At 40.1% G+C, this 21173-nt stretch overlaps 1 protein-coding gene across 1 annotated transcript; it reads right to left on the bottom strand.

The window, feature by feature from the left end:
- Positions 1–5600: 5600 nt before the first annotated feature.
- Positions 5601–6119, bottom strand: LOC114826757 (ER membrane protein complex subunit 8/9 homolog). The gene has a single exon (XM_070821440.1). It carries the CDS (start codon positions 6066–6068, stop codon positions 5625–5627), a length of 444 nt encoding a protein of 147 aa, XP_070677541.1. The 5' UTR covers positions 6069–6119; the 3' UTR covers positions 5601–5624.
- Positions 6120–21173: the final 15054 nt, after the last annotated feature.

Raw genomic sequence — 21173 nt, 5'->3', positions numbered from 1 at the left:
TTCAAATATGAAACCTTTTATTTCCTAGTTATCTTATTCTATTCTATTTCCTAGTTTTTAGAAGACTTTTCTAGTAAGGGTTTTATTTTGTAATAGTATAAATAAGACTTATTAGCCATTAGGAAGGGGGGTGCATTATTTTTGGAGAATTTCAGACATTTTACTTACAAGGTGTTTTCTATCCATGTTCTTAATAATATTTTGTTTTATGGTTGTTTGTAACTAATTTCCGTTTGCTAGGGTGATGCCTTGAACCTTAGCATGAATATTTAGTCTTTATTTAATTGCTTATGATATTATTGTGAACACGGAAAATTCCTGAAACGAAAGAGACAAGAACAACGTGCACAAACAAATATTTGTATTTGATGATTTTGGGTTACAATCTCTCTCTATTTTGATCCTCTGATTCGATCTCCGTAAGGTGTGTATTTGTGGATGTGCGATTGATCCAAAGGGCCGTTGGGCTTGATCTAAGGATGAACGTTCTTCAAGGGCCGTGGACTTGATCTTGAAGGTGGATTTGAGCGGATATTCAAAGGGGCTTTTGGGCTTGATCTTTGAAGAACAATGATGAACGGATCTCCAAGGGTTTTTGGGCTTGATCTTGAAGAACGGTGATGAACGGATCTTCAAGGGCTTTTGGGCTTGATCTTGAAGAACGGTTGGATGTGTGGATTTGTTGATGTTTGTTGATCCAAGGGCCGTCGGGGCTTGATCTTGGATGAACGGATGATGAACGATGGTGCTTTCTTCAAGGGCTGTTGGGGCTTGATCTTGAATTGGTGGAAGTTCTTCAGGGGCCGTTGGGGCTTGATCTTGAATTGGTGGATGGTTGATCCAAAGGGCCGTTGGGGCTTGATCTTGGAAGAACGATGAACGAAGAACACTTTCTTCAAGGGCCGTCGGGGCTTGATCTTGGAAGAACGATGAACGAAGAACGAAGAAGGCTTTCTTGATTCTTCGGGAACCTGGATGCTTGAGAGCTTCGGAGTTTCAGAGCTTCAGAGCTTCAAGGTGTAATATGAATTGGTTCCTTCAAATGAATGAATTAGCCTTCTATTTATAGAAATTTCCAAGGCCTAATTTTGAATATAATATCCCAGATGAAATAAGTCGTTTCTGCCAGGTGTTAACATGTGTCCTGTTTGATGACTTTTCCAACTATTTCGATTTTTTGTTTAGACACACGCTACGTGTAAAATTTATGTAATACATGAGCGTTGAAACTTTGATTTATCGGTCAACATTTATTTACTGAAATTTCGATGTCTACAAATGCCCCCACTTCAAGGCGCGTCGTATACATGTGCTTGTCGCGTGTAGGAGATGTGTTTTGAAGTCACTTAATGTAGATGTCGATCCAAGGGCCATCGAGGCTTGATCTTGAATTGGGCTGGAGCTTTCTTCAAGGGTCGTTGAGGCTTGTTCTTGAACTTTTGTTTGAAATTTCTTCAAGGGCCGTTGAGGCTTGTTCTTGAACTTTTGTTTGAAATTTCTTCAAGAGCCGTCGAGGCTTGATCTTGAAGGTTGAAATTGGACCACAAGGAACTTCATGTGGTAGATGATCTTTGGCTTTGGTAGTGGATGAATCGGCACGTATTTTGTTGCACTTGTTGACTTTCCACAACTTTGATCTTGAACTGGATTGGAGGACTTTCTAGATTCCTCCAATTGTTGACTTTCCACAGCTTATTCTTGAACTGGGTTGGAGGATTTTCTGGTTTCCTCCAATTGTTGACTTTCCACAGCTTATTCTTGAACTGGATTTGATTCAAGGGTGGTAGACACTTGATCTTGAATCGGATTTGTGATTTCTTCAAGGGTCGTTAAGGCTTGATCTTGAACTTTGGCTGGAAGCTTCTTCAAGGACCTTTGAGGCTTGATCTCGAAGGTTGATTCGAACACATGGCAAGCAGGCACGAGGTAAAGGTGACAGCCTGTTTCTTTGTTCAATCTTTCTAATTCACACCTGAGCAGTTTGGTCAACGGTATGATCTTCAAGATTGATGGGCTCTTCTTCCAGTTGGTGACTTGATCTTTAAGGATTCGATTCAAGGGTGGTGAATCGGCACGTGCAGCCCACAACGCCTAGTAAGTCGACCCAAGAATTTAAGGGTCAAAACCAGTTTACCGTCCAGAGTGATTGCAACCCTGATGATATGAGATACTTTTGATTTTGAAGAAGTAGCGGATGACTCAGTACGTGCTTTGTTGCACTTGTCTCCACATGCTTCAAGGTATCATTTTCATTTCCTTTAACTGTTCCTCAGGCAGATGCGGCATCTTCTCGAGTTCTTCATCTCAGACTCCTTCTGCTGAGTTGACTGTGCATGCTGCATTCTTTTCTGCTTGTTTCTTCAGGCAGATGTGGCAGCTTCTCGAGTTCCTCAGTTCGGACTCCTTCTGCTGAGTTAACTGTGCAGACCGCATTCTTCTCTACTTGTTTCTTCTGCACGATGTCTCCACGTGCTGCAAGGTATCATTTTCACTTGCCTTTATCTATTCTTCAGGCAGATGTGGCAGCTTCTTTGAAAGTACAGCAGCAGTGGGAGACGAGTACTCGAGAGCAATGCTAGGTAGGAAATCAAGGAAGGGTTCCCAGCAGTCAGTTCCTTACCCGAGTTTGAGTGGAAGTTTCGGCATATTGTTTTCTTTATCCTTGTCTTTGTAGGTAGGAACAAGGACAAAGGAAAGGACAGGGAGAACGCATGATATGAGATACTCTTGCTTTCTACCCTGGTGATATGAGATACTTTTGCTTTGGAGTCATTGGCTTGCAGAGGTACCCCAAGGAATAAGGAACACTGAGTGACCCGAGAGGCTTCGTTGGGAAGGCATTCTCAGAGATGAAGAAAGGTTTTGTATGTCTGCCTTGCTATGAAGGGTGAAGGTGGACAGTTATAGGAAATTATTTAGTACCTGTAGAGGTACTATTCTTTTACTCGTGTCGGCAACCAATGCGTGATTGATCAGTATGGCTTCACATGTTTTCTTCTTTATCAGAAATCTTCGACAAATTGTCCGTAATTTTCGTCAAGTTGAGTGTGCATGTGATAGGTGTTGACGAGGCTGAAAAAGACTGGCGCCTCTTCGATATCTGGGATCGGCGCTTCGACAAATTGCCCGTGATTTCCGCCAAGCTGAGTTTGCGCGTGACGGGTGCTGACGAGGCTGAAAAGACTGGCGCCTCTTCGATATCTGGGATTGGCGCTTTAACAAATTGCCCGTGATTTCCGCAAAGCTGAGTTTGCGTGTGACGGGTGCTAACGCGTCTGGAAAAGCAAGATGCCTCTCCGATTTCTGAGCTTCGTCGAGTGTAGAGGTTGCATGTGACAAGTGCGGACAAGTCTGGAAAGGAAGATTGGCCCGTGGTTTCCGAGCGAGCCCAGCTTTTGAGAAAGCTAGCACCTCTTCGATTTTTGAATTGGCCTCTTCGAATTCTGAGCTCGCCTCTTCGATCTCTGAAATCCCGTCGAGTGCTGATTTTTTATAGAGGCACGCAGTTCGTTTCAAAGCACACTTGAATTTTCGCTTGTGAAAACTCCCTTCTTGCACTTCTAAGATCTTGATTTGTCCGATCTCTTCTTTCTTCAACACTTTGAAAATGTCTGGACCCTCTGACCGTCGTTTTGACTTGAATCTTGGTGAAGAGGCAGTCCCGCCTTCCCCAGACAACATATGGCGCCCATCCTTCATATCCCCTACTGGTCCTCTTACCGTTGAGGATTCGGTGGTGAAGAATGATATGACCGCTGCGGTGGTGGCCCGAAACCTTGTCACTCCTAGAGATAACAGACTACTTTTCAAACGGTCTGATGAGTTGGCTGTTAAGGATTCTCTGGCTCTCAGTGTGCAGTGTGTAGGTTCTGTGTCTAATATGGCCCAACGCCTATTTGCTCGAACCCGTCAAGTTGAATCATTGGCGGTTGAAGTAATGAGTCTCAAACAGGAGATTAGAGGGCTCAAGCAGGAGAATAAACAGTTGCATAAGCTCGCACATAGCTATGCGACAAACATGAAGAGGAAGATTAACCAGATGCAGGAATCTGATGGTCAGATTTTACTTGATCATCAGAGGTTTGTGGGTTTGTTCCAGCAGCATTTGCCTTCGTCTTCTGGGGCTGTACCGCGTAATGAAGCTCCAAATAATCAACCTTCGGTGCCTCCTCCTCCTGGGGTTCCACCGAGTACTGAGGCGGCATCTAATCAACCTTGAAGATCCCTTCCTGTAAATTTGATTTGTCTTTTTTTTTTTTTTTTTTTTTAATAAGTATGTATAATGCAAATTTATGTAAAATTTCCAGAAAAAAAAAATAAAAACGGACTTTATTTCTCTCGATGCATTTGTTTTGTTTTGTTTTTTTTTTTTTTTTTTTTTTTTTTTTTGCTGTAAATATACATATATTATGTACACATACATACATACATATTAATTTTTTCATGTGGACAGATCCACCATTCCAAAACCTTTTCCCCCCTTTTTTTTTTCATGGTGCTAGCCACCAAGGATCCACTTACTTCTTTATATATATATATATATATATACACACACACACACACACACACACACACATATATATATATATATTTTTTTTTTTCCTTTTCTGCACATGGTGCCAGACGCACCATGAAGCCCTTTATTTATTTATTTATTTTAATTCCTTCTTTCTTTCTTTTTTTCCACGTGGTGCTGATCCACCACTCTTTTTTTTTTTTTTTTTTTTTCGTGCTGGATGCACCACATACATATATATACGTATATTTTTATACACACACATATAAACACGCACACAAAGTATCATACCCCTTAAAAAATTCTAATCTATATTTTTTTTTTCTTTGCCTTCGGTGCTGGCAACCACTTGGAAACTTTTTTTTGTTTTTTGTTTTTTTATTATTATTATTATTATTTTTTATTTATATATATATATATAGGGATAGAGGGCTTGCAGAGAGCATCGACGGAGATGGATGGAGAAAGGGAGCCGGAGGTGGGGAGTTCGAGGAAGGGCTTCTCGGCCGGCTAGCCGTTTGACAGCGGTCTTTGAAGTTGTTGGCAGCTGCGAGGCAAGAGACGGAGGAGAAGGAAGAAGGAGGAGCACGGAGGAGGAGGAAGAATGAGGGGTGGGTGCCGAGAGGGAAGATCCTCGACTACCAGCTTCAAAACGCCGGTGTTGACCCATCTTCCGTCCATGTACTCGACATCTCCGACGCCTGCCTTGATCCTCGCTCCTTGCCGTGCGTTTTCTCGGCTCCGCAACCTCGTCGGTGATGACGCTGCACCCATCTTCGTGAGCAAGTGGTAGAACGGCGGTGGAGATCCTAAGGTTGAAACTGAAGTTTGAAGATGGTGATGGTGAGGAAGAGGTCAGATCTACCATTGATTCTTTCGCGGTGGTTCCACGCTTCGTCGTCCAGGGACCACGACTGCTACTTGTAGAGCAGAAAAGGTGGCGTTGAGGAGCTTGGTGGAGATCCTGGCGTCACATTGCTTGGGGCGCGTTTCCTACGGCGACGGCGTCCTCGCACTTGGTGCTGCTGAGCCGGGTCTTCCCGAGAGATCTGTCGCTGTCGCGGGCTCTTATGGTAGACAACTGGTTTCCATCCGATCCAACTAACTTTTAAGTCCTGGATGCATCCTTCGTGTAGAGCTGCATTACAGGGCTACAGTCCTTAGTCTTTGACAAAGCTTCAAGCTTCCTGTTATCAAGCAAAAGAATTGCGGCTTGAGGAAGGTAGCGATAAATGTGATCGCCGACGTCCTTGGCAATGCCGCCGAGCTCGTGATCGTCAAACCTCTTGTTGGTATGGAAATACCCCACAATGCTCACTCCTTTAGCAACAAAGTGCTTCTCTATCAGGATAAGGGAGATCTCGAGCTGGGGGAGGAGGCCGATGTGGGAGTGGAAAAGAGGGACGGAATCGGTGATCTCCACGACGTCGCTGTGGGGGGAGACGCAACCGAGGAGGATGCCGTTGACGGCGGAGGTCTTGTGCTTGAGAGCGTGTAGCACTAGCTTTATGTAAGCATTTTGTGCGATCTTGTAGCGTAACTCGCCACCCATGACTCACTGAGTTGGACTCCACTTGCTGAATCGCCGGCAACAGAGGAGAGAAAGAGACTGAGAGAGCAGAGCAGAGAGAATGAGACTTGGGCCTCTTCATGGGCCTATTGCCTCTTCATGGGCCTATTAGGCATGGGATCCGATGGAGGTCAGGAGAGCATGGCTTGGGCCTGGATTTGGCTGCTTATTTCTGTGCTTTAACATGTGTTTTTTTGATTTGGCACGGGTCTTAAGTGTAAAAAGACCCACTTTAACATGTATACATTTTTTTTTTTTTTGGTAATAAAATTGACTCTCAATAGTCAAACATTTAATAAAACCTTATTTTTTATTTTAACGTGACTGTACTCGAAGTTGAATGTTAGAGTTGCCTACGTACCCTTCCAAATAAGAGATCAAGTCATAACGTAGTTCAAAATACATTTTTTTTCTTGGTATTTTGTTTTGGTGCCGTTTGCAGTTTCAACTCATGCAGGCAAGGAGAATTTGGTGTCGTTTGCAGTTTCAACTCGTGCAGGCAAGGAGCATGTTGTGTCGCCTTTTAAACTCGTGCAAACCAGGAGTGTTGATGTTGCCTTTTATGCTCGTGCAGACCAGGAGCTTCGTGCCATGCAGTTTAGACTCGTGCGGGCGAGGAGAATCGGTGTTGCCTTTTATGCTCGTGCAGACCAAGAGCTTTGTGCCATGCAGTTTAGACTCGTGCTCCATGCAGTTTAGACTCGTGCGGGCGAGGAGAATCGGTGTTGCCTTTTATGCTCGTGCAGACCAGGAGCTTTGTGCCATGCAGTTTAGACTCGTGCGGGCGAGGAGAATTGGTGAATTTGTCAAGCAATTTTGGAAAGGCGTTCCTCACAATCTTCATAGCAAGGAGCCTTGACCGCGTGATTGAAGAAGTCTTTGGGTAAGAAGTCGCGCATCGTGATGGCAACAGACGATCTTTGTGTCGTAATTTCATCATCTTCAACACGTTCACGTTGCTTTGAAGGTTGACAATAGCTGCTTTGCCCCCTTTCCGATTGGCGGACTTGTGGAGGAGACGTATGCTTCTTGTGCAATTTCTTAGGAGTGACTTGAGTCCATCCTTCAACTTTGCTTGTCTTGGAGGATGCCCCCAGCAGTTGAGGTGAAAACATTGAGTCGGAAGAGCCAGAAGTGAAGGTGGTATAGTTTGACTTCACCACATCGTCAAGATCTAGCTTGATGATTCCTTTCTGAGCCAGTTTCATGATGAGATCTTTCAGCACGAAACATTTTTCTATCGGATGACTGATGAAGTGGTGGAATTTACAGTACCTTGGACTGTCAGTGCGATTCATCTCTTCTGGCCGTTTGCACTCAGGCAAACCAATCACCTTCTTTTCCAGCAAGTCTTCTAACATGGCAACCACATCAGAGTCGGGGAATGGATAAGTCTTATCCTCAAGCTCCTTCAAAGTGCGTCTACGCATCTCTTGATCACGAAAAGCTTCGGTTTGAATCGCCTTGCCTCGTGTAGGGATTTTGACGGGAGCTGTGTTGACCGTCATTGCTTCCTTGGTGGGTTTCCACGCAGTCTTCTCCAACTTTGGCCCAAGAACTTTGTCGTTCTTATAGTCGGCGATCGGTTCTTTCTTCCCATGATGGGCGATGCTCAACTCCATGTCATGGGCGCGAGTGGCCAATTCCTCGAAAGTCCGTGGTTTAATGCCTTGGAGGATGTATTGCAAACCCCACTGCATGCCTTGGATGCACATATCGATTGAAGAGGTTTCCGAGAGCCTTTCTTTACAGTCGAGGCTTAGAGTGCGCCATATGTTGATGTAGTCAATGACTGGCTCGTCATTCCACTGCTTTGTGCTCGTTAGCTCTAGCATGCTCACAGTGCGACGGGTGCTGTAGAAGCGGTTGAGGAATTCCCTTTCCAACTGTTCCCAGCTGTTGATGGACTCGGGCTCTAGGTCCGTGTACCACTCAAAGGCGTTTCCTTTCAGCGAGCACACAAACTGCTTGGCGAGGTAGTCTCCCTCCGTCCCCGCATTGTTGCAAGTTTCGACGAAATGTGCAACGTGCTGTTTTGGGTTTCCTTTTCCATCAAACTGCATGAACTTTGGTGGTTGATATCCCATCGGCATCTTTAGGGCATCAATCTTCTTTGAATAGGGCTTTGAGTACAACCCGAAGGTATTTGAGCTCCCTTCATACTGTGCCTTGACGGTGCTGGCGATCATCTCCTGCAGTTGCTGGATAGAGAGAGATCCCATGAGCGCCGCTGCTTGGTCTGGTTTCGGCTTCCCATCGATTTTCTTCACCGGGGGTTCTTCGTCTCCGCCAGCTCCTCCCTTTAGTGGATCATCCTCCGGGTCGGGTTTCTCGCTGTCCTGCGCCTCCAGTCGGTTGACTAACGCCGCGATCTGCAAGTATTTTTCTTCCACGGTTCGAGTTGGTCTTGCGATTGCTTTATTCATTTGAGCCAGCTGCTCATCGATTGAAGTTGCTCCAATGGTCATGACTTGCATGGCTGAACTGCTGCTCGAATCGGCATCGGAGAGCATGGATTCGGAGTATTTCCTTGGACTTTCGCCCCTTGGTGCCTTTGGTGAGGCTAAGGTGATCAAAGGCTCGTGCCTTGGGTGCTCTTGTTCCCTTGGCAGAGTTGATGCAGAGGTGAAAGAGGCGGCAGAAGTAGCTCTTGCCTTGCTTCAAGTCGTGATGCCTAAAGTGACACCACTTGCGACGATGACGCTCTTGTTCTTTGCGCCAGTTGCGGGAACAATTTGAGCCTTCCTTGATGCCATTAATTTTGGAAGTGTGCTCGAATTTCTTGAACGGAGAAAGAGATGAGAGGTAGAGATTGTCCCATTGGGAGTGCCAATTTGTGAACATGGAAAATTCCTGAAACAAAAGAGACAAGAACAATGTGCACAAACAAATATTTGTATTTGATGATTTTGGGTTACAATCTCTCTCTATTTTGATCATCTGATTCGATCTCCGTAAGGTGTGTATTTGTGGATGTGCGATTGATCCAAAGGGCCGTTGGGCTTGATCTAAGGATGAACGTTCTTCAAGGGCTGTGGACTTGATCTTGAAGGTGGATTTGAGCGGATCTTCAAAGGGGCTTTTGGGCTTGATCTTTAAAGAACAGTGATGAACAGATCTCCAAGGGTTTTTGGGCTTGATCTTTAAGAACGGTGATGAACGGATCTTCAAGGGCTTTTGGGCTTAATCTTGAAGAACGGTTGGATGTGTGGATTTGTTGATGTTTGTTGATCCAAGGGCCGTCGGGGCTTGATCTTGGATGAATGGATGATGAACGATGGTGCTTTCTTCAAGGGTTGTCGGGGCTTGATCTTGAATTGGTGGAAGTTCTTCAGGGGCCATTGGGGCTTGATCTTGAATTGGTGGATGGTTGATCCAAAGGGCCGTTGGGGCTTGATCTTGGAAGAACGATGAACGAAGAACACTTTCTTCAAGGGCCGTCGGGGCTTGATCTTGGAAGAACGATGAACGAAGAACGAAGAAGGCTTTCTTGATTCTTCGGGAACCTGGATGCTTGAGAGCTTCGGAGTTTCAGAGCTTCAGAGCTTCAAGGTGTAATATGAATTGGTTCCTTCAAATGAATGAATTAGCCTTCTATTTATAGAAATTTCCAAGGCCTAATTTTGAATATAATATCCCAGATGAAATAAGTCGTTTCTGCCAGGTGTTGACATGTGTCCTGTTTGATGACTTTTCCAACTATTTCGATTTTTTGTTTAGACACACGCTACGTGTAAAATTTATGTAATACATGAGCGTTCAAACTTTGATTTATCGGTCAACATTTATTTACTGAAATTTCGATGTCTACAATTATACCTGCATACTTTTAATTATTAATCACTGTGTTTAAACTGTCTCTATATCTTAATTCTTAGCTACCATTAGGATGTTTAGATAAATAATAGGTGCAATTCGGTCGGAATGCTACCAAAGGATTGAGTATTACTTCTTGTGATTGATAGTTGTAAGTTCACATAGGGTGAATGCCATGTCTGAGGGGTTGCATGGTTTTTCAAAGGGTATTCACAAAGCATAATGAGTCATGCATGTTTATATTTCATTTGAATGCCACAGACAGATTGTATGTTTGATATACGCTCTATCTTGAATGCCACAAGTAGAATATGCATAAGGAAAACCTAACCATCAAAGTTGCATGTGTAATTCGTAAGTAATTAGTAAAACTACATAAGATTGTTAAGGTGATGGCAGAACCCTATTGTCCTTTTATCATTATTTTCTATGATTTTTCCCTTTCAAATTGGTTTCTTTAATTGTTTTAATTTAAAATTCGTTTTTAATATTCTAGGTCATAAAATCAACCTTTTTGAAACTTTGTTTTAAATAGTTAATTAAGAATTAGTTTAAATTTAAATTATTCAATCAAATCCCTATGAAAACGACCTTGCTTGAGCTACTATGCTACGATAACCTTGTACTCTTGCAAGTATTTTTAAGTGTTTTTATCCCTACTTTTGTAGGTGATAAAAAATCCTATCAAGAATGACAAATGTGAGGAAATTATATGCAAAAAGAAGTCATAGTCTACTTGAAATTATACATACTAGTATCTGTGGTCGCTTTCTTATGAAAACTAAATGTGGGAATTCATATTTTGTGAGTTTCATTCATGATTTCTCCAGACATTACCATATCTTGCTAATAAGTGAAAAATCCTTAGCTCTTAATTGCTTTAAAATCTTTAAAAATGAGGTTGAAAAATAGCTAAACACTATAATTAAAATTGTTAGATCAGATAGGGGAGGGGAATAGTTTGGCATGTAAAAAGAAGCAAGTCAACAAAAATGGCTTTTTGCTCATTTTCTTGAGCAACAAGGCATTGTGGCGCAATATACCACTCTTGGAACACCACAGCAGAATGGTGTAGCTAAAAGAAGAAAGAGAACCTCAATAGGGATGGTAAGAAGCATGATGTCCAGTCCAAATTGCCAAGTTTTCTCTAGGGTGAATCTCTGAAAACTGTCAGCTACATACTGAATAGAGTTCCTACAAAGGCAGTGCCTAAAACACCTTTTGATATGTGGATAGGAAGAAGACCAAGCTTTGATCACTTCCATATTTGGGGTTGCAAAGCTTAAGCAAGGTTCTACAATCCGAATGAGAAAAAGTTTGACTCTAGGACTAATTCATGCTTCTTCATTGGATATTTTGAGAAGTCAAAAGGTTTTAAGTTTTACTATCTTCAAGCACATACCAGAGTATAGGAAACTCACAGTGTAGTGTTTCTTGAAGATGAAGATCTGTCAAATATAGTGCAAGACAATTTTGTTTTTTGAAGAAATTGAGCAACAAATTAACAATTCGTCATATATGGATTATGAATCCATTCCAATATTGCCAAGGCTATTCTTAGTACCAATTTTAACATGAAGGACCTAGGTGAGGCTCATTATGTTCTGGGAATCGAAATTGTTAGGGATAGGAACATAAAGCTTCCTCGTTTATCTCAGAGAGGTGCAGATGTTCCAGCAAACAAGGGAGACAAGTTATGCAAAGACCAGTGTCCCAAAAGTGAGCATGTGGTTAAGCTAATGAAGTTAAAACTTTAATCCTCATTGGTTGGTAGCCTCATGTATGCTAACATTTGCACCGAACCAAATTTGGCATTCATTGTTGGCTATTATAGGAAAGTTTCAATCTAATATAGGTGAAGCTCATTTGTCAGCTTATGGGAAAGTTTTAATCAAATCTGGTTGAGGCTCATTGTAGCATGTTTTGAAGGAATGGAGGAAACAGTTTGGCTTAGAAATTTTATTACTGAGATGAGGATGGTAGAATCTATGAAAGGACTTGTGAAGATGTTATGTGACAATAGTGTTGATGTGTTTTTCTCTAAGAATAACAAGAGGACTTCAGCCTCAAGATGTTATGTCACAACAGTGTTAATGTGTTTAAAGGACATGTTATGAAGATAGGAGTTTTAGAGTCTTTTGGCAAGTGGGAGTGAGAATGAAATCAAAGCTTCAAAGACTGCCAAATAATGTGTTTAAGGGACATGTTAAATTTCTTTGATTGATATTGGTTGCTGAAGCTACGGTGTAACATCCCATATCGCCCATGGGAGTGGATCCTGTAAGCCTTATATGTATATTCCCAGAATGGGTGACCCACAAGGAAGTTCTCCTGTGAGTTCCCATAAACAAAACCATGGGGGTGTGATTAGTGCCCAAAGCAAACAATATTGTGCTACGGAGGAGCCGAGCCTGGGATGTGGTGGAGACTAGGTCGGGGTGTGACAATTTGGTATCAGAGCCAATCCCTTGCCGGAAGTATGCCGATGAGGACATTGGGCCCCTAAGGGGGGTGAATTGTAATGTTGGAAATGTGCCCTAAAACCAATCATATGATGATACTTTACGGACATTTCACATGTTAAACTAATCTAGTTTAATATCAAGGGCAAAGATTATTGTTTTAAGCCGTCTCATATAAATGTTATATGCTTAAACGATAAGTCCAAGGAATATGTAATTAAGAGAATGTAATTTAAACAAGTTAGATTAATGAGATCATTCTCTTTCGTATACATATCCTAAACGTTCCTGATCATAGGATTGCCAATTGGGCATTGACAATCCGTTAAGATCAGTACATGCTATGTCTTCTCTTAGGGAGAGTGACTAGTTCGAGTCATTGGTGTGATTGACACCAAGACAAGCATGTAGGTGCTCAATAACGAATGAGTCCACTGAACACGATCAACGAGGAGTTCTCATACTCATGTCACATGAGAACTCATGGTTGGGATAATGCAAAGTAGTCCTTTGACCTGAGGCATCATAATTGTCTTGTGGTTAGGTCCTTCATCTTTGACTATGTCAAAGTCACCCCGTCCGAGGGTGTCCACGACATAGTTGGGGTTAAGCCACTTAGCCATGGAGGCAAGTGAATGAGCAACAAGGGATCTCTAACCTTCAAACCGTTTGAGGGAGAATACTCTATGATATGATTAAGAATCTCTGGCCAGAGTATGAATGAGATTTAGGAAGTCGTTCCAAATCACATTCAAAGTAATCATATAAGCAAAATGAATCACATTGGATAGTAGACATGAATAAACTATCAAACCAAACAATGTGATCAAGAGTATTGTATTAGAGAAAGACCGTATTGCATTGTAATCCTAAACTGAATAGGTTCTCCACCTCTTCTGATTAGCTTGGGTAACCATGACATACTGCTAGGTGTCACTCATGGTTTGTGGAAGCCCTAAACGTGTATAAACACTAAAGGGAGAATTGAAAGTAAGTTTCAATTCACAATCGATTTGAAAGAGTTTTAATCGCCCACTGCCTCGCTAAAAGGAACCTAATGGATCGTACACCGTGTAAGGTAGAGATTGAAGAAACAACGGAGATGAGTAAGAATAATTAAATGGTTTAATTATTTATTTATGGCAAGGATTAATTAATATGTTAATTAATCAAACGAATAAAGTTTGTTAAAAGACCACGGGTTAGTTTTGGGCCTCAAGGCCCAATGGGCTTCGAACGTCAAGCCCATTAACTTAAGTTGTATGACAACTTAATTCACAAAGGCCCAAAAAGCCCAATAGAACCCTATGACCGGCCATTTAGAGGAAGGGTAGTGAACTTGCTTTAATTACAAGTTTGCCACTCCAATGAATAAAGGTATAAATATGACTTTATAGCAAAAATTCATTTAGGGTTTTCTTTTGGGGAAACGATGAGAACACAAGCTCTCTTTTCTCTCTAAAGAGGCCAGCCACCCTTGGAGGGATTAGCTAGTAATCTTTCTCCTCCAAGGTCACTCATCTCTTCTTCACATCTTACCTTGGTGTGGAGACTTAGAGGTTCTCTATTTTGAGAACTTGGAGAAACATATTTTTCCATCCAAATCCATGGATCTAAGAAGCAAGGAATGAAGGCCCTCTCCTTGGGTGATTAGCCTTTGCTTATGCAAAGAGGAATCTACAAAGGTATAAATTTCTCAACTCACTTTGTTTTGAGTTGAGTCTTGGTTCACCAATCTACTAGGCTTTGAATTTCATGGTTAATGTTTTGTTTTTAAGTGCATACAAGCATGATTCCGCTTTTTAATTGTTAATTGCATGCTATAGATGTTGCTTAAATGAACATGTTTTTCACAAAATTTCCTTCATGTAACATCCCACGTCGCCCAGGGGAGTGGATCCTATAAGCCTTATATGTATATTCTCATCTCTACCTAGCACGAGGCCTTTCGGGAGCTCACTGGCTTCGGGTTCCATCAGAACTCATAATTTAAGCGAGTTCGTGCGAGAGCAATCCCAGGATGGGTGACCCATTAGGAAGTTCTCTTGTGAGTTCCCAGAAACAGAACCATGAGGGCGTGGTCGGGGCCCAAAGTGGACAATATTGTGCTATGGTAGAGCAGAGCCCAAGATGTGGTGGAGCCCGGGTCGGGGTGTGACATGCGGACCTTGAAGTAGTATGATATGCTAGTATAATTAGTTCAGGTAGTGTTCCTGCTTATTTCTCTTTTGTTATTCCTTTGGTTTTCAATAAGGTTTCAATTTTTCCGTTTTCGGGTGATTAATTGTACCATAAGACAATTTGTATAAATGATAGTTTGATTTGCTAGAAAATCGATTTGTGGTTTTATTAAGGCATTTCTGGAACTATTGGTTTGCATTGATTAGTTAATTTTAATGATTCATAATCAGATTCTTGACTTTGATACGTTGAGATCAATTTGATAATTGGGAGTAGTGTGATATGACATTACTATATGCCCATGTTTACAAAATGTAGATTAAAGTATTTTGTAATTCTTGAATTAATTATGTAAGTGTACAAATGGAGTTTTAGAGTTTTGTAATTTGAAATGTATAGGAAAATTTGAATGTCAGGATAAGCATCTTGATTAATTTAGACTTAGTGATCACTTCCATAATTCAACAGACTGGGTGTTATGTTTCATATTCAAGTGGGAGAATGTTAGGGTATAAGAATGAATCTAGCATTGGATCCGATTATAGTATGAGAATTGGATATGGAAGGTTTAATTAATAAGCTTTGAGTAATCCTATTTCTTGTAGGATTGAAAGCACTATTTGTGGTTTGAGGTTTGAGGACTTGAACATGAACTGGGATTGTGTTTATTCACATGTTAATATGAATAGGGTGCAGCCCTATACTGATTCTAATAGGAGAATAGTAAGGATAATGTTTAGTATATAAACACTAGTCACTACTTTTGCAATGCCCCTGCTCGTCTTGATTAAAAGTCCTATTCTTTAAGAGCGCTTGATTATTGCTAAGGAGGAGAAGATTAACTATTGCAAAGAACATTCATTGCTTCATCATCTTCATCTGGTGCTACAACTATGTTTTTTATTTGATCTATAAGATAGTAGTGTTGTTCTTCTATTTTGTGGCTCAATGGCATATCTAGAATCTATAATATAGTACATGTATATATATCTTACAGAAAACGTCTACTCCAATTCTTAGAGACTAAGTAATAACAACAACAAAGCCTTTTCCCACTAGTGGGGTCGATTGTCTGAATCCTAGAACGCCATTGCGGTCGATTTTGTGCCATGTCTTCCGTTTGATCCAAGTACTCTAAGTCTTTTATTAGAGTCTCTTCCAAAGTCTTCCTTTACCCTTTCAACCCTGAACCTCTGTCTCATAATCGCATCTTCTAACCGGAGCATTAGTAGGCCTTTGTTTCACATGTCCAAACCACCATAACCGATTTTCTCTCATTTTTCCTTCAATTTCGGTTACTCCTACTTTACCTCGGATATCCTCATTCTTAACCTCATTCCTAATCTTATCATTTCTCATGTGCCACACATCGAACGAAGCGTTCTTATCTCCGCTACACACATTCTATGTACGTGTTGATTCTTCACCGCCTAACATTATATGCCATAAAGCATCGTTGGCCTTATTGTCATCCTATAAAAAATTTCCTTGACCTTTAGTGGCATACGACGATCACACAACATGCCCAATGCACTCTTTCACTTCATCCATCTAGCTTGTATTCTATGATTGAGGTCTCCATCTTGTTGGAAATGTGCCCTAAAACCAATCATATGATGATACTTTACGGACATTTCACAAGTTAAACTAATGTAGTTTAAATATAAAGGGCAAAGATTATTGTTTTAAGCCGTCTCATATAAATGTTATATGCTTAAACGATAAGTCCAAGAAATATGTGATTGGGAGAATGCAATCTAAAGAAGTTAGATTCATGAGACCATTCTTTCGTATACATATCCTAAACGTTCCTGATCATAGGATTGCCAATTGGGCATTGACAGTCCGTTAAGATCAGTACGTGTTGTGTCTTCTCTCAGGGAGAGTGACTAGTCTCGAGTCATTGGTGTGTGTGACATCAAGATAAGTACGTAGGTGCTCAATAGAGAATGAGTTCACTGAACACGATCAACGAAGAGTTCTCATATTCATGTCACATGAGAACTCATGGTTGGGATAATCCAAAGTAGTCCTTTGACCTAAGGCATCATAGTTGTCTTGTGGTTAAGTCCTTGATCTTTGATTATGTCAAAAGTCACTCCAAAAGGAGGGTGTCCACGGCATAGTTGGGGTTAAGGCACTTAGCCATGAAGGCAAGTGAATGCGCAACAAGGGATCTCTCACCTTCAAACTGTTTAAGGGAGAATACTCTATGATATGATTAAGAATCTCTGGCTAGAGTATGAATGAGATTTAGGAAGTCGTTCCAAATCACATTCAAGGTAATCATATAAGCACACAAATCACATTGGATAGTAGATATGAATAAACTATCAAACCAAACAATGTGGTCAAGAGTATTGTATTAGAGAAAGACCGTATTGCATTTGTAATCCTAAACTGAATAGGTTCTCCACCTCTTCTGATTAGCTTGGGTAACCATGATATGCTGCTAGGTGTTACTCATGGTTTGTGGAAGCCCTAAACGTGTATAATCACTAAAGGGAGAATTGAAAGTAAGTTTCAATTCACAATGGATTTGAAATGGTTTTAATCACCCACTGCCTCGCTAAAAGGAACCTAATGGATCGTACACCGTGTAAGGTGGAGATTGAAGAAACAATGGAGATGAGTAAGAATAATTAAATGGTTTAATTGTTTATGGCAAGGATTAATTAATATGTTAATTAATCAAACGAACAAGTTCGTTAAAGACCTCGGGATAGTTTTGGACCTTAAGGCCCAATGGGCTTCGAACGTCAAGCCCATTGACTTAAGTTGTATGAAAATTTAATGAATAAAGATTCACAAGGGCCCAAAAGCCCAAAATGCTTTTGTGGCCGGCCATTTGATATGAATTAGGGTTTTTGGTTCTTTAGGTCACTTAAAGAAGTGACTATATAAAGAACTTTATAGCCAAAATTCATTAAGGGTTTCTTTTGGAGAAAATTGGAGAGAACATGTCTCTCCCTTTCTCTCTAAAGAGGCCGGCCCCCTTGGAGGGATTAGCTAGTAATCTTTCTCCTCCAAGGTCACTCATTTCTTCATCAATCTTACCTTGGTGTGGAGACTTAGAGGTTCTCAATTTTGGGAACTTGGAGAACCATTTCATCCATCCAAATCCATAGATCTAAGATGCAAGGAATGAAGGCCCTCTCTTTGGGTGATTAGCCTTTGCTTATGCAAAGAGGAATCTACAAAGGTATAATTTCTCAACTCACTTTGATTTGAGTTGAGTCTTGGTTCACCAATCTACTAGGCTTTGAATTTCATGGTGAATGTTTTGTTTTTAAGTGCATACAAGCATGATTCCGCCTTTTAATTGTTAATTGCATGCTATAGATGTTGCTTAAATGAACATGTTTTTCACAAAATTTCCTTCAAGTGGTATCAGAGCCTAGGTCTAGTAGTTGGTGAATCCTTTTGGGTTTTGTAGTTCATAGTTTGTGATTTAAAAGTTGTAATATGTTACAAGCTTTATTCTTGTTTCTTTGAATGTAAATTTTGTTAGAAAATTTGCCATCTCAAATGTTGTAGATGTAGTTCATATGAGCATGAATATTGGAGCTAAAATTTGGTGCCATGTTTTTGGGAATTTTCGGCCAAATCCAAAGGGTGGATTTTTGGGTTCTTGTTTGACTTGTTAAAAGTGTTTTCAAGTGACTTTTGGAACCCCTATGTACCCTAGTTTGGTTATATGTTATTTCCCTTTAGTTTGAGTGGTTTTGGGATTTCTTTGGATGAAAAATGTTCATGGAGCTCTTATGGGTTTTTCATGAATGTTCTTCATTGTTCTTGACATTTTAGCCAAGAACAAAAGGTTTGGTGTTTTGATTTAAAGTTTTGATTTATTTCATAAAGTCTTTGTTTTGTGCTTTATCAAATGTTTTAATGTGATAGAAATTGTGTAAGGTGATAGAAATGGTGATGGGTGTGTAAGAAGTACCTCTCTTACACACACATCACTTGCATGACTTTATGTCATGCACCACTTGCATGAATTAATGTCACACTTATCTTGCACCACTTGCAAGGCTTTATGACTTTGAAAAAAATTTCAAAATTTTTGTGGACTCCTCTCCCAAAACCGGCCACTCCCTCAATGGGAGTACTTTTGGGGCTTTTATGCAATTACATAAAGTTTTGATACTTTTGTGTATTTGCACTTTGGCCCAAAAGTTTACGTTTTTACGTTTAGGTCCAAAAACGCTAAAGGACAAATTGTTTTGCTCCTTTAATGAAGTTTTTGCATTGTTTAAATTTTGGGTTCTAGTTGTAATTACATGAAGTAGTGGACTTTTGTGTTTTTACAAAGTGACCCCAAAAGTTTATGTTTTTGCAATATAGCCCAAAGGTTGTGGTAATTGCATATTGGCCCAAATTAGGATTAGAACAAAATGGTTTTGTCTCTTTAAATGAGAATTGGATTTTCATTTCATTTAGCTCCATTTAAATCAATTTTATGGATACAAAAACCAAATGAAAATGTTGCATTCAATTTAATTAGTTAAAGTGTTAATTAATTAAAGGGTGATTATGAACCTAAGCCTACGATAATTGAGCTATGTGAAAGGCCGTTTCAAATTTGTTTGAACCATGGGAATGTGTAGAATAGATTTTGGTTGTAATTTGATTTGATCAAATGTTGTAAAAGGGCATAAGCTCTTCTTTACTTTAAAGTAATTTATTTTGATCAATTGTTGTAAAAGAGCATAAGCTCTTCTTTACTTTAAAGTACTCCTTTTCTTGTTTTATTTGATATGCATGAAATTGGAGTAGTTGGGTCCAACGCCCCTAGGAACAACATGCCTTAATGTGATTAAACGCGTAACTAAAATCAATCACCATCCCTAGACCGAGATTCAACACTAGGCTCGTGTTGAATCTAAACAAAGGTTCATAGTCATCCTAAGGCCCTAAGGCAACTATATAGTCCATCAATGAATGCAAACCTTATGTTAGTAGTATCATATACTCTTTCTTTAAAAACCGTTTTATAAGCATAGTGGGAGTATTATATACAACTAAAACAATCAAATGGACCAATAGTTGTAATAGGACCAAAATTGTTTTAATAAAGATTACAATGAATATTTATATGTGATGAGACCTAAAAACCCTCAACCAAACCATTATTAAGTTGATAAGCGTGAGAGTGCTTTGAACACTCTTTCGTAGGCCTTCCACCATGGTGGGCTTCAATCGTTTGTGACTCATACACCGTATTCGTCCAGTTCTGGGGTATGCAAAGTATGTGCTTACATTCAGGAGAAGCCTATAAACATATGATGAAGTGAAGGTAGGCAACGAGTATGGTGGGAATGACTTAACTAAGTACAATGGTGCCAATATGATATTCTTCTGAGGCATCATTTTCTAGAGGCCAAATTAGATGGGTAATTACAAAAGTTGTAAATGGCTAAAGCGTTATCCTCTCATCATTGTTGTTGCTAGCCAATATGATATTCTTCTGAGGTGGGCTTGGTAATGGTGAGTCTCCCATTCCCTACTAAGAGTTTCATCCAAAACTCTCGAATTCCAATGAGGGATATGGAATTTGCCAAAAATAGTGGGTGGTGCTATTTGATTTAAAGACCCGGATCAAATGGCTTAAAATCAATCAATTTATATTTGTTATGTATTTGTTTACCAATATATTTGCAAACGCTATCCAAAACTTGACAAAGAAAAGCCAAATGCTTTAGTTTCCGGACTTGGTACCACAATCCCAAAGATTGTCTTAAATGGATTGTATATGTACCTAAGTAGTCTAATCCTCACAGTCTTCCTATTGATAATGTATCATTGGAAGAACATGTTAGATAAGTCTATCATAAAGAGGACAACACTTTTAATGTCATAGTTCTTCACTTACAAATTGTTGTATGAAGAAATAAGAGTTGCTTTGAACAACCCTTAGCTAATGCAAACACTAGTGCTTGTTTCTTTGTTAAATGAACAAAGAACTTGAGAAGAAAGCACAAGGGCATGGACACTTTATGTGCCATGATTCTTCACTTACAAATTGTTGTATGAAGAAATGAGAGTTGCCTTGAACAACTCTTGAAAGTTTGTAATTATATTTAGAACATAATGGTTGGTTGACAAAAATAGTCCATCAACATGGACTTATGATGATTTTGAATCATTGAGTGTTGAAGTGTTACACCACTTCTAGAAGCGGAAATTAGGCAAGGACTTCACCTTTGTGTCCCTATCCAAATGGTTCACTAAGTTTATTGTAAACTATATAGTGAACAATAACCACACACTCTCCAAATCGTTTGATATGTATAACACAATTGAAATAAGTTTCAAGAGAGATAGTGGGAGTTTAAGGACCATGACTATTGTAGTCAAAGGAGAAGTCAAATGAAGAAGATAAAATTAACTCCAAGGGAACAAACTTTCTTTATGAAAGGATGGACATTGGAAGGGGTATTTGCAAGAAATGTCTTGCAAGTGTCAAGAACACACCTTTCGAAGGTGTTGTAAATTGTTCTTGAATAGTTCAAAACAGTTGGTTCTTCTACTTGAATGCTTGATTCCGTATTAGTAACTATATTTTACAATCGTTGTAAAAGTGTGACTAATATGAAGTAGAAGATATATGAGAGAAGAAAAAGGT

Source organism: Malus domestica, chromosome 01 (genome assembly GCF_042453785.1).
Source record: "Malus domestica chromosome 01, GDT2T_hap1".
Lineage (NCBI taxonomy): Eukaryota > Viridiplantae > Streptophyta > Magnoliopsida > Rosales > Rosaceae > Malus > Malus domestica.
The sequence above is the reverse complement of the archived record's forward strand: the minus strand, read 5'-3'. Positions and strand labels throughout refer to the sequence as shown.